This window comes from Salmo salar, chromosome 11 (genome assembly GCF_965601325.2).
Source record: "Salmo salar chromosome 11, fSalSal1, whole genome shotgun sequence".
Classification (NCBI taxonomy): domain Eukaryota; kingdom Metazoa; phylum Chordata; class Actinopteri; order Salmoniformes; family Salmonidae; genus Salmo; species Salmo salar.
In genome coordinates this window covers 114,389,781-114,402,337 of record NC_138301.1, presented here as the reverse complement: position 1 = coordinate 114,402,337, position 12,557 = coordinate 114,389,781, and the positions used below count along the sequence as shown (strand labels likewise).

General features: G+C 47.7%; 1 protein-coding gene across 2 annotated transcripts in view; it reads left to right on the top strand.

The window, feature by feature from the left end:
• LOC106563799 (telomerase-binding protein EST1A) overlaps positions 1-8,649 on the top strand; it is a 38,776-nt gene extending 30,127 nt beyond the window's left edge. For both annotated transcript variants that reach the window (XM_014129659.3, XM_014129660.3), the window contains 7 exons: positions 1,259-1,481; positions 1,673-1,852; positions 2,090-2,239; positions 4,911-5,055; positions 5,336-5,589; positions 5,783-5,864; positions 6,106-8,649. In XM_014129659.3, coding sequence (XP_013985134.3) covers positions 1,259-1,481; positions 1,673-1,852; positions 2,090-2,239; positions 4,911-5,055; positions 5,336-5,589; positions 5,783-5,864; positions 6,106-6,236 — 1,165 coding nt within the window. In that variant the 3' untranslated portion in view covers positions 6,237-8,649. The remainder of the gene's footprint in view (positions 1-1,258; positions 1,482-1,672; positions 1,853-2,089; positions 2,240-4,910; positions 5,056-5,335; positions 5,590-5,782; positions 5,865-6,105) is intronic.
• The last annotated feature ends 3,908 nt before the right edge of the window (positions 8,650-12,557 follow it).

The following is a 12,557-nucleotide window of genomic DNA, read 5'->3' as shown; positions in this document are numbered from 1 at the left end:
TTCTCTCTTCCTGTGGGGAGGTGTTACTGTCTCCTCTCTGTTCCTGTGGGGAGGTGTTACTGTCTCTTCTCTCTTCCTGTGGGGAGGTGTTACTGTCTCCTCTCTCTGTTCCTGTGGGGAGGTGTTACTGTCTCCTCTCTGTTCCTGTGGGGAGGTGTTACTGTCTCCTCTCTCTGTTCCTGTGGGGAGGTGTTACTGTCTCCTCTCTGTTCCTGTGGGGAGGTGTTACTGTCTCCTCTCTGTTCCTGTGGGGAGGTGTTACTGTCTCCTCTCTGTTCCTGTGGGGAGGTGTTACTGTCTCCTCTCTCTTCCTGTGGGGAGGTGTTACTGTCTCCTCTCTCTTCCTGTAGGGAGGTGTTACTGTCTCCTCTCTGTTCCTGTGGGGAGGTGTTACTGTCTCCTCTCTGTTCCTGTGGGGAGGTGTTACTGTCTCCTCTCTCTTCCTGTAGGGAGGTGTTACTGTCTCCTCTCTGTTCCTGTGGGGAGGTGTTACTGTCTCTTCTCTCTTCCTGTAGGGAGGTGTTACTGTCTCCTCTCTGTTCCTGTGGGGAGGTGTTACTGTCTCTTCTCTCTTCCTGTAGGGAGGTGTTACTGTCTCCTCTCTGTTCCTGTGGGGAGGTGTTACTGTCTCCTCTCTCTGTTCCTGTGGGGAGGTGTTACTGTCTCTTCTCTCTTCCTGTAGGGAGGTGTTACTGTCTCCTCTCTGTTCCTGTGGGGAGGTGTTACTGTCTCTTCTCTCTTCCTGTAGGGAGGTGTTACTGTCTCCTCTCTGTTCCTGTGGGGAGGTGTTACTGTCTCCTCTCTCTTCCTGTAGGGAGGTGTTACTGTCTCCTCTCTGTTCCTGTGGGGAGGTGTTACTGTCTCCTCTCTCTTCCTGTAGGGAGGTGTTACTGTCTCCTCTCTGTTCCTGTGGGGAGGTGTTACTGTCTCCTCTCTCTGTTCCTGTGGGGAGGTGTTACTCTCTCCTCTCTGTTCCTGTGGGGAGGTGTTACTGTCTCTTCTCTCTTCCTGTAGGGAGGTGTTACTGTCTCCTCTCTGTTCCTGTGGGGAGGTGTTACTGTCTCCTCTCTCTTCCTGTGGGGAGGTGTTACTGTCTCCTCTCTGTTCCTGTGGGGAGGTGTTACTGTCTCCTCTCTGTTCCTGTGGGGAGGTGTTACTGTCTCCTCTCTGTTCCTGTGGGGAGGTGTTACTGTCTCCTCTCTGTTCCTGTGGGGAGGTGTTACTGTACCACACTGATTGTCCCTCGTCTCTCTACCAGTGGTTGTAGCTCTGGTGTGTGGCGTAGCTTGGCCGACCTGTGTAATGCGTTGGCGCGTGTCGACCACGGGGAAGCGCCGCTGTACAAGGCAGACGGGGACGGAGACGAGGGGGATGAGGAGCTCCGCCTGTTGCTATTGGAGGAGGACAGGCTGCTGGCCGGCTTCGTCCCGCTGCTCGCCGCCCCACAGGAACCTTGCTACATAGACCTCACCAGGGATACCGTGAGTTTATACACCATATATACATTGCATACATGCTCTCGCTCTCTTTCTCTTGCTCGCTCTCACTCTCTCCCTCTCTCTCTTTCTCTCCCTCTCTCTCTCTCTCTGTCCCCCTCACTCTTTCCCTTTCTCTCTCTCTCGCTCTCCCCGTCTCACTCTCTCCCTATTTCTCTCTCTGTCTCTCCCTCTAGGTAATAGCAGCAGACTGTAAAAGGGTAACAGTGTTGAAGTATTTCCTGGAGGCTCTGTGTGGACAGGAACAACCTCTCCTGGCCTTCAAGGGAGGGAAGTATGTCTCCATGGCAACCTCTCCCCAACCCAGCAGCCCCGGCGACGCCCACAGTCGACACGACTCACTGACCGAGAGAGAGGTGTTTGTTTGTTTCTCTCTCTTACCAATCAAATGTTATCGCAGGTTCTTCTCCAAGTTTTTCGGTCTCTCATTCCTTGAATATTTGTTTTAAGTCTAGCACTGAGTTAGACACCTGTCTCAACTAATTACCGTCTTGAATCCCATGGTTAGCTGAATCAGGTGTGTAGGTGTTTTTAGATGTGTGGCTGCTAACATGTCCCTCTGTTCCCCTCTCTCCTGTGGTGCTGTATCTTAGAGCGATGACGTCATCGTGGAGGCGGAGTCGTCTGTTTCCGAGGGGGATGAGGGCGGGGGCAGCGAAGATGACATCAGAGAGCTTCGGGCCAGACACAGCGCCCTCACTAACAGACTGGCGCAGCAGCAACGACGCAGGGACAAGATACAGGTCACACACACACACACTATATGCACACTCACACAGACTTACAGACACACACACGCACACTATATACAGACACACACACACTATATACGTACACACACACTATATACACACTCACACAAATACACACTCACAGAGACACACACACACACACACACACTATATACACACTCACACACACACACTATATACGTACACACACACTATATACACACTCACACAGACACACACTATATACAGTCGTGGCCAAAAGTTTTGAAAATGACACAAATATTAATTTTCACAAAGTCTGCTGCCTCAGTTTGTATGACGGCAATTTGCATATACTCCAGAATGTTATGAAGAGTGATCAGATGAATTGCAATTAATTGCAAAGTCCCTCTTCGCCATGCAAATTAACTGAATCCCCCCAAAACATTTCCACTGCATTTTAGCCCTGTCACAAAAGGACCAGCTGACATCATGTCAGTGATTCTCTCGTTAACACAGGTGTGAGTGTTGACGAGGACAAGGCTGGAGATCACTCTGTCATGCTGATTGAGTTCGAATAACAGACTGGAAGCTTCAAAAGGAGGGTGGTGCTTGGAATCATTGTTCTTCCTCTGTCAACCATGATTACCTGCAAGGAAACACGTGCCGTCATCATTGCTTTGCACAAAAAGGGCTTCACAGGCAAGGATATTGCTGCCAGTAAGATTGCACCTAAATCAACCATTTATCGGATCATCAAGAACTTCAAGGAGAGCGGTTCAATTGTTTCAGGGTGCCCAAGAAAGTCCAGCAAGTGCCAGGACCGTCTCCTAAAGTTCATTCAGCTGCGGGATCGGGGCACCACCAGTACAGAGCTTGCTCAGGAATGGCAGCAGGCAGGTGTGAGTGCATCTGCACGCACAGTGAGGCAAAGACTTTTGGAGGATGGCCTGGTGTCAAGAAGGGCAGCAAAGAAGCCACTTCTCTCCAGGAAAAACATCAGGGACAGACTGGTATTCTGCAAAAGGTACAGGGATTGGACTGCTGAGGACTGGGGTAAAGTCATTTTCTCTGATGAATCCCCTTTCCGATTGTTTGGGGCATCCGGAAAAAAGTTTGTCCGGAGAAGACAAGGTGAGCGCTACCATCAGTCCTGTGTCATGCCAACAGTAAAGCATCCTGAGACCATTCATGTGTGGGGTTGCTTCTCAGCCAAGGGAGAGGCTCACTCACAATTTTACCTGAGAACACAGCCATGAATAAAGAATGGTACCAACACATCCTCCGAGAGCAACTTCTCCCAACCATCCAGGAACAGTTTGGTGACGAACAATGCCTTTTCCAGCATGATGGAACACCTTGCCATAAGGCAAAATTGATAACTAAGTGGCTCGGGGAACAAAACATCGATATTTTGGGTCCATGGCCAGGAAACTCCCCAGACCTTAATCCCATTGAGAACTTGTGGTCAATCCTCAAGAGGCGGTGGACAAACAAAAACCCACAAATTCTGACAGACTCCAAGCATTGATTATGCAAGAATGGGCTGCCATCAGTCAGGATGTGGCCCAGAAGTTAATTGACAGCATGCCAGGGCAGATTGCAGAGGTCTTGAAAAAGAATGGTCAACACTGCAAATATTGACTCTGCATCAACTTCATGTAATTGTCAATAAAAGCCTTTGACACTTATGAAATGCTTGTAATTATACTTCAGTATTCCATAGTAACATCTGACAAAAATATCTAAAGACACTGAGGCAGCAGAGTTTGTGAAAATGAATATGTATGTCATTCTCAAAACTTTTGGCCACGACTGTACACTACCGTTCAGAAGTTTGGGGTCACTTAGAAGTTTCCTTGTTTTTAAAAGAAAAGCAAATGTTTTGTCCATTAAAATAACATCAAATTGATCAGAAACACAGTGTAAACAATGTTAATGTTGTACATGACTATTGTAGCTGGAAACGGCAGATTTCTTTATGGAATATCTACATAGGTGTACAGAGGCCCATTATCATCAACCATCACTCCTGTGTTCCAATGGCACGTTGTGTTAGCTAATCCAAGTTTATCATTTTAAAAGGCTAATTGATCATTAGGAAACCCTTGTGCAATTATATTACCACAGCTGAAAACTGACCCGATTTAAGATAAGCAGAGTAAAGTGTTTATATTACTTTATTCCTGTGCATGTAAACATACTCATTGCATGCTATGAATATGGGACCAAATACTAAACTTTTTGACTCATTTATTTACAAGAATCTTTAGGTGTGTCAATTTTGACCCCTACCTTTTTTTGAGGAAAATAATATGACTTAATAAACAACATCTCTTTCTCTGAGCAATTGTATTGGTATAATATCATTTCCCCATTTTTTTGGTGCGTACTATACAGTACCAGTCAAAAGCCTACACATTCAACGGTTTTTCTTTATTTTTACAATGTTGAAAATAGTATAAAAATGGATAAATAAAAACCCCGGAGTGAGTAGTTGTGTCAACTTTTAACTGGTTCTGTGTAGCTCAGCATTGACTTCCTACTGTAATTATTGATCATCTTTTTTTAGGGTGTCAATCATTTCGGACCCCGCTGTATGTCCTGAATTCTTGAGCGTATTAACCTGTGTGTTAACGTGTGTGTATACATGTGTTTATACCATGTAACGTGTGTTAACATGCGGGTGTGTCCCTCTGTGCAGGCCGTGTTACAGACATGTGGTCAGCTGGAGTTAGAGGTCCGTCCTCTTTTCCTGGTTCCAGACACCAACGCTTTCATCGACCACCTGACCAGCCTCAAGACACTACTGCAGTCTGGGACTTACATACTGGTGGTGCCCCTCATAGGTAACTAACACACACACACACACACACACACACACACACACACACACACAGGCTTCATCAACCACCTCACCGGCCTCAAGATACCTCTCCCCCTCCTTTTCTAACCCCCTTCCACCTCTCTCTCTCTCCCCGTCACTCGCTCGCTCTCTCTCCCTCCCCGTCTCTCACTCTCTCTCTCTCCCCCTTAATCTCTCCCCCTTAATCTCTCCCCCTATCTCTCCCCCGTCTCTCCGCACTGTCTCTCTATCTCTCTCCCCCTCTCGCTCTCTCCCTTCTCCAGTGATAACAGAGTTGGATGGTCTGGCAAAGGGTCAGGAGAGCTGCGGAGGCTCCGGCGGTGGTCGTGGCGGCGGTGGTTCCCGTGGAAACCCTGGCGCGACTCATGCACGGGCGGTCCAGGAGAAGGCCAAGGTTGCCGTGGCGTTTCTGGAGCGAGGGTTCGAGGCCAGAGAGCCCTGTCTCAGAGCGCTGACCAGCAGAGGAAGTCAACTGGAGTCTATTGCCTTCCGCAGTGAAGACACCTCCGGACAACAGGTGTGTTAATGTGTGTGTTTAAACACCCAGATCCTCTGTTTACAGTGCGATGTTTTACCATCATACCATTTGGAGCAGTCTGACTGCATATCAATGCATTTTCATCCAATTTTGGGCTGTCGTTGAAAATCATCTTTAGATTTACCAGTCTCTCCTCCCTCCCTACCTCCTCTCTTCCTTTCTCTCTCTCCAGGGGAACAATGATGATGTCATCTTGTCCTGCTGTCTCCACTACTGCAAAGACAAGGCTAAGGACTTCATGCCTGCACAGAGAGGTAGACAACCACCCACACACATTATGCCTGATTTGTCTATACTTTTATATTAACCCCCCTCTTTCCCTCTATCCTCTCCTTCCCCAAATCCCCCCCACCACTTCTCCCCCCCTCCCATCCTCTGCTCCCTTCTCCCCCCCTCCCATCCTCTGCTCCCTTCTCTCTCCCAACCTCTGCTCCCCTCCACTCTCTCTCCCCTACCGATTTGCCCTCTTCCTCCCTTCCAACCTCTCTCTACCAGACGGTCCGGTGCGGTTGCGTCGGGAGGTGGTTCTTCTGACAGATGACCGTAACCTGCGGGTCAAAGCCCTGACCAGGAATGTGCCGGTCAGAGACATCCCCGCCTTCCTCACCTGGGCCAAAGTGGGCTGAACCGGGTTACATCTTAGACCACGCCCATAGCACTCAAACAACCAATCAACTGCTGAGAACCGCTGGCCACCTCCCATACCATCGGAGTGGAGGAGGAGCCTGTAAGCTAATGCAGAAGTGAAGACTGATGGAGAGAAGGAGAAGAAAGCTTTTTTTGTGGAAAAATGAAATATGGAAACTAAAAAGCATTTTATTTTGTGTGGAATGAGTTGAATAGGCTGAGAGCTTTTTACCCTCTCATTGTGATGAGGTGTGTGTGTTTACCGCTGAGCTCAGGGAGCGGAAGGGAGGAGAGGAGCAGGGAGAGTTTTAAGAGATGCAGGAAGGCTGGCCCATGAAGAGAGGTAGAAGACAGGAGGAGGAGATGTATTTGTGTTCATTTCTGGTTTCTTTGGTCCAGCCATGCGTCGTGCGTAACTTCTGCAGAACGTTCACAAGGCCAGCGGCAGTACTTACCTCAGTGAAAACGACAGAGAGGAAGAGAGACATGGAATGGAGAGGGAGGTTAGGGCTGGAGGACGAAGGCCCAAACCTGACTGAGCAGTGTTATAGTGTGTGTCTGTGTGAGGATCTGTTTGACTGACAGCTGCTGGAACCCCCAGAGCAGCACAGAGAGAGAGGCTTTGTATTTTATTTATGTAACCTTTATTTAACGAGGCAAGTCAGTTAAGAACAAATTCTTTTTTACAATGAGGCCCTACCCCGGGCCAAACCCTAACGTCGCTGGGCCGGTTGTGATACAGCCTGGAATCGAACCAGGGTCTGTAGTGACGCCTCTAGCACTGAGATGCAGTGCCTTAGACCGCTGCGCCACTCGGGGGAGTGGCAGGGGAGGCAGGTTGTAGTATCGGGGTACCAGCCAGGTTGCAGTATCGGGGTACCAGCCAGGTTGTAGTATCGGGGTACCAGCCAGGTTGTAGTATCGGGGTACCAGCCAGGTTGGGGTACCAGCCAGGTTGGGGTACCAGCCAGGTTGTAGTATCGGGGTACCAGCCAGGTTGTAGTATAGTGGACGGGGGGGTACCTTCATCTACCCACCCTCCTCCAAGTCCCTGTGACCCCAAACCACACTCTCAGCCTCTGATGACCCGGAAGTGGTCCGTTTCAGTTCCTGTAAAACCATGAAGTGATTTTCATCCCAGTTGCCCAGCAGCTTGTGTTGACTGAGAGTCATTCCCAAGGCTTCTGTTAAGGAACAGCTTTAAAGACAAAAAGACAAAGGAAAAATACTTGGTCTTTTTTAGCATTGTGCGGTGGTGGGAGTGTGTTGTTTCTGAGTTGGCTGGTGTATCCATTGGGAGTGTGTGATGTTTAGGCTCTACAGAGGAGCTTTTCTGTCAGCAGTCGTTCTCACTCACCTACCCTTTTAGTTTGTTGTTTTTAAGAGTTTAAATATTATAATTAGATTGAACGTTAGTTTTAGGTCATTGTAAATTTTGTGTGTTTGTTTTCCTTTGTTTTTATTTTTTTAAATTCTATATCTATGTTCATTCTAAGTGCAGAACTTTGTGCTGATCTGTTTCTTTATGAGTGGCTAAGACCTGGGCTGCGTCCAAAATGGTACGCTGTGGGCCCTGGTCAAAAGTTGTGCACTAGGCCTATAAGGAACAGGGTGCCAATAGGGTGCCCTACACTGATCATACAATTAACAACGGAATTAGCTTTTGTAGCACCTTCAGTGTGCACACGTTAACAAGCTGGTATGATACGTGTGTAAACGTGCGTGTGTGTCAGAGAACACAATATTATGCACTGTGTCAGACAGACTGGAGTCTTTTCACAACCATAAAACGTCCCACGCAATACAAACAAAGAGGACATCAGTGAGGGTCTGATGTCATCCTCACGTAATGTTTGATCAGCATGCTATAATGGTTTACTGTGCATGCTGACGTTACCGGTTAACGTGTTACCGGTTCTAATCTGTCCACCAGACGGCACAAGTTAGTTGGTTTATTATCTATGACAGTAACACACACACAGTTGAGTAATTTCACAAAGCATTAAACATCAGTCTTGTAAGCCCAAGTCTATGAACAACTACATATAGATAGATTTGGTATAAATGAGTTGATACTCTAAATCATTTGATCTTTACCTTTGTGTGTTGTTTATTTGCCAAAACCATAGCTAGTTAACTTGTTGATCCCACTTGTTTAGGAATCTTTAAGTGGGTCCCAATGATCTCTCCTTTCTCCCAAAGTGTGCACTTGTTCCCTTTTTGTGGGAGGGATTGGTGATCGACAGCGCACTTCAGGAGGAAGGAGGTATTCCCGGGACGCCCTCTCCGTCTACTCTCACTGTTCTGTCTATATGCTGGAGCTGACCCCAGGCCTGCATGTACTATCCTATCACAAGGCTTTTTCATTCTTTTCCATGAGTTGTTTGAATAAATTATTTGTTTTGATTCAAATCAGTTGTCTGTTTGTTTATTTATGTGTTTGTGTGTGTGGTGTACGATGATGGGTTTACATCACGTGTCAAACTCATTCCACGGAGGGCAGAGTGTCTGTGGGTTTTCACTCCTCCCTTGTACTTGATTGATGAATTAAGGTCACTGATTAGTAAGGAACTCTCCTCACCTGGTTGTCTAGGTCTCAGTAAGGAACTCTCCTCACCTGGTTGTCTAGGTCTCAGTAAGGAACTCTCCTCACCTGGTTGTCTAGGTCTCAGTAAGGAACTCTCCTCACCTGGTTGTCTAGGTCTCAGTAAGGAACTCTCCTCACCTGGTTGTCTAGGTCTCAGTAAGGCACTCTCCTCACCTGGTTGTCTAGGTCTTAGTAAGGAACTCTCCTCACCTGGTTGTCTAGGTCTCAGTAAGGAACTCTCCTCACCTGGTTGTCTAGGTCTTAGTAAGGAACTCTCCTCACCTGGTTGTCTAGGTCTCAGTAAGGAACTCTCCTCACCTGGTTGTCTGGGTCTCAGTAAGGAACTCTCCTCACCTGGTTGTCTAGGTCTCAGTAAGGAACTCCCCTCACCTGGTTGTCTGGGTCTCAGTAAGGAACTCTCCTCACCTGGTTGTCTAGGTCTTAGTAAGGAACTCTCCTCACCTGGTTGTCTAGGTCTCAGTAAGGAACTCTCCTCACCTGATTGTCTAGGTCTTAGTAAGGAACTCTCCTCACCTGGTTGTCTAGGTCTCAGTAAGGAACTCCCCTCACCTGGTTGTCTAGGTCTTAGTAAGGAACTCTCCTCACCTGGTTGTCTAGGTCTCAGTAAGGAACTCTCCTCACCTGATTGTCTAGGTCTCAGTAAGGAACTCTCCTCACCTGGTTGTCTAGGTCTTAGTAAGGAACTCTCCTCACCTGGTTGTCTAGGTCTCAGTAAGGAACTCTCCTCACCTGGTTGTCTAGGTCTCAGTAAGGAACTCTCCTCACCTGATTGTCTAGGTCTTAGTAAGGAACTCTCCTCACCTGGTTGTCTAGGTCTCAGTAAGGAACTCTCCTCACCTGGTTGTCTAGGTCTCAGTAAGGAACTCTCCTCACCTGGTTGTCTAGGTCTTAGTAAGAATCTCTCCTCACCTGGTTGTCTAGGTCTCAGTAAGGAACTCCCCTCACCTGGTTGTCTAGGTCTCAGTGAGGAACTCTCCTCACCTGGTTGTCTAGGTCTTAGTAAGGAACTCTCCTCACCTGGTTGTCTAGGTCTTAGTAAGGAACTCTCCTCACCTGGTTGTCTAGGTCTCAGTAAGGAACTCTCCTCACCTGGTTGTCTAGGTCTTAGTAAGGAACTCTCCTCACCTGGTTGTCTAGGTCTCTGTAAGGAACTCTCCTCACCTGGTTGTCTAGGTCTTAGTAAGGAACTCTCCTCACCTGGTTGTCTAGGTCTTAGTAAGGAACTCCCCTCACCTGGTTGTCTAGGTCTCAGTAAGGAACTCTCCTCACCTGGTTGTCTAGGTCTCAGTAAGGAACTCTCCTCACCTGGTTGTCTAGGTCTCAGTAAGGAACTCTCCTCACCTGGTTGTCTAGGTCTTAGTAAGGAACTCTCCTCACCTGGTTGTCTGGGTCTTAGTAAGGAACTCTCCTCACCTGGTTGTCTAGGTCTTAGTAAGGAACTCTCCTCACCTGGTTGTCTAGGTCTTAATTGAAAGGAAAAACTAAGAAGCCGCAGACACTCAGCCCTCAGTGGAATGAGTTTGACACCATTAGTGGTATGTTGTGTCTGGCAACTCGTCGCCTTAGAATGACATTATCTAACGAGTACATTGGCTAGTAATGTATTACCCCTGCCTCTGGTTGGATTTCTTTGGGTCCTCAACATGTCACTGTTTCGTCGATGTGGATATGGAAAGAAAATGGCTTCCACTGCATTCTATTGCCACAGTCCAAATTGGCTAAATCGTAAAAATGCATGATTATAATATGTTTTCTTTTTGGTCTTAATTTAAGGTTAGGTTTAAGCATAAGGTTAGCAGTGTGGTTAGTGTTAGGTTTAAAATGTAGAAATAGGCTGGGTTTATGTCTTTGTGGATATGATCTGGTGACAACCGAAGTAAATTGACAAGGGGCATGCGACTCATGATGGCGGTTCGGGAGAGGAAGCCCAGACAGTTTGCATTTGGGTAGGTCGAATACAGGTCGTAGCATGTCCCTCGAGGAGGCAAGAAAGAGATTTTGGCTTGGAAAAGTCAGAAGTCGGGTAATTGGTTAATGGAGGAGGATTGGAGGGAACGACAAAGGAGGGTGAAAAGACTGAGGGAGGCAGAGGATAGGGTGGAATCTGTTGAACGGTATGTTGAGAAGGATTGGTGTCAAGTTCAAACAGAGTGAGCTGGATGTCAGTTGGAGTTCTGGAGGTGAAATGGAAGAGGGGGGAAGGTGTGGTGAGGATCCCGAGCCTTGTATCGATGGGTATGATAGAGATAAGTTTGGTCCAGTGGGAGTGAGATCTTTGACGTGGGTGGATCCAGGCCTTTTGGCTGATGCATGGGGTGGTTTCAGTTTGGATGGAAAACATGGTGGGTGCGGTTGAGTCAGTGAAGGTAACCTGAAGGGGACTTGTGATGTTTTGTTTGTGTTTCTTCAGATCAGAGGGTGCAGGTGCTCTGTGCGATGCAACTTGGAGAAAGACATGTATCTTGCTCTACGCTAAGGTACAGGACACCATTGAAGGGAGTGATTTCTGGGATAGTGTTAAGTGTGGAAGTGGTGGTATTGAAGTTGAAGATTCCTGGTGTTTGCGACACTCGCCATTTGGTGCAACGCAGACCCGGGGGAGAGCGTGGTGAAACAGAAGTGACACAGTCTGTTCTTTTGAGATTTGATTTAGTCTTTACCTGACAAAGTAATGTTAAGATATATGAGTTATGCTGTTAGAGATTTTGTACCAAATCCTCTGCAGTGTTATAGGTGGCACGTTTATGGACATATCACAGCAGTGTGTAGGAGGGAGATTCCAAGATGTGGGAAGTGTGCAGGAGGACATGGGACAGAGGAATGTGGAGTTTCGGTGGAAAAAGTTGTCAACTGTAGGGGTGCCCATGTTGTTGGGGATCGGAGGTGTCCAGTGTGAGAGAGGCAGGTTGAGGTGGCCAGGGTCAGAGAGGCAGGTTGAGGTGGCCAGGGTCAGAGAGGAAGGGTGAGGTGGCCAGGGTCAGAGAGGCAGGTTGAGGTGGCCAGGGTCAGAGAGGCAGGTTGAGGTGGCCAGGGTCAGAGAGGCAGGTTGAGGTGGCCAGGGTCAGAGAGGCAGGTTGAGGTGGCCAGGGTCAGAGAGGCAGGTTGAGGTGGCCAGGGTCAGAGAGGCAGGTTGAGGTGGCCAGGGTCAGAGAGGCAGGTTGAGGTGGCCAGGGTCAGAGTAGTGCAGAATGTGTCTTATGCTGAGACAGTGAAGAAAGTAGAGGAAGGTGGATCAAGGCTGAGGGATTCTGAGAGGATCCCTGTGAATAGTAGATCTGTGCCAGTACAGAGGGATAGGCCAATGAGTGATATATGTTTCAGTAGAGGTTGGCTTCTTAGCGTTCATAGCAGTAGTTATCAACTGTACCACAGAGATGGAACATAAATCACAGAAAATAGATGTTGTTTTGGCAGCTGCAGAGAAGTACTTGGTGGTAGAGATTTGACTTCAGAAGAGTTATAGCCAGGGCCGGCGTTATGGGTGGGCCTAAGGGGGCCTGCCCTACCGTACCTCCTTGCCCATCCAAATAAAATATTGAAATATTGATAATTTATTTGACCGAGACGCACTCCAACAGAAAGGTTTAGATTTTTAGGTTTTATTTATTCACATCAAAGAAAAGAGGTGAAAGACAAACCAGTACAGATTTTTTTTTTTAAACTGGTAAAAATGGTGTGCAGGTGAGGTTGGAAGCCCAAAAGGGCTTATATG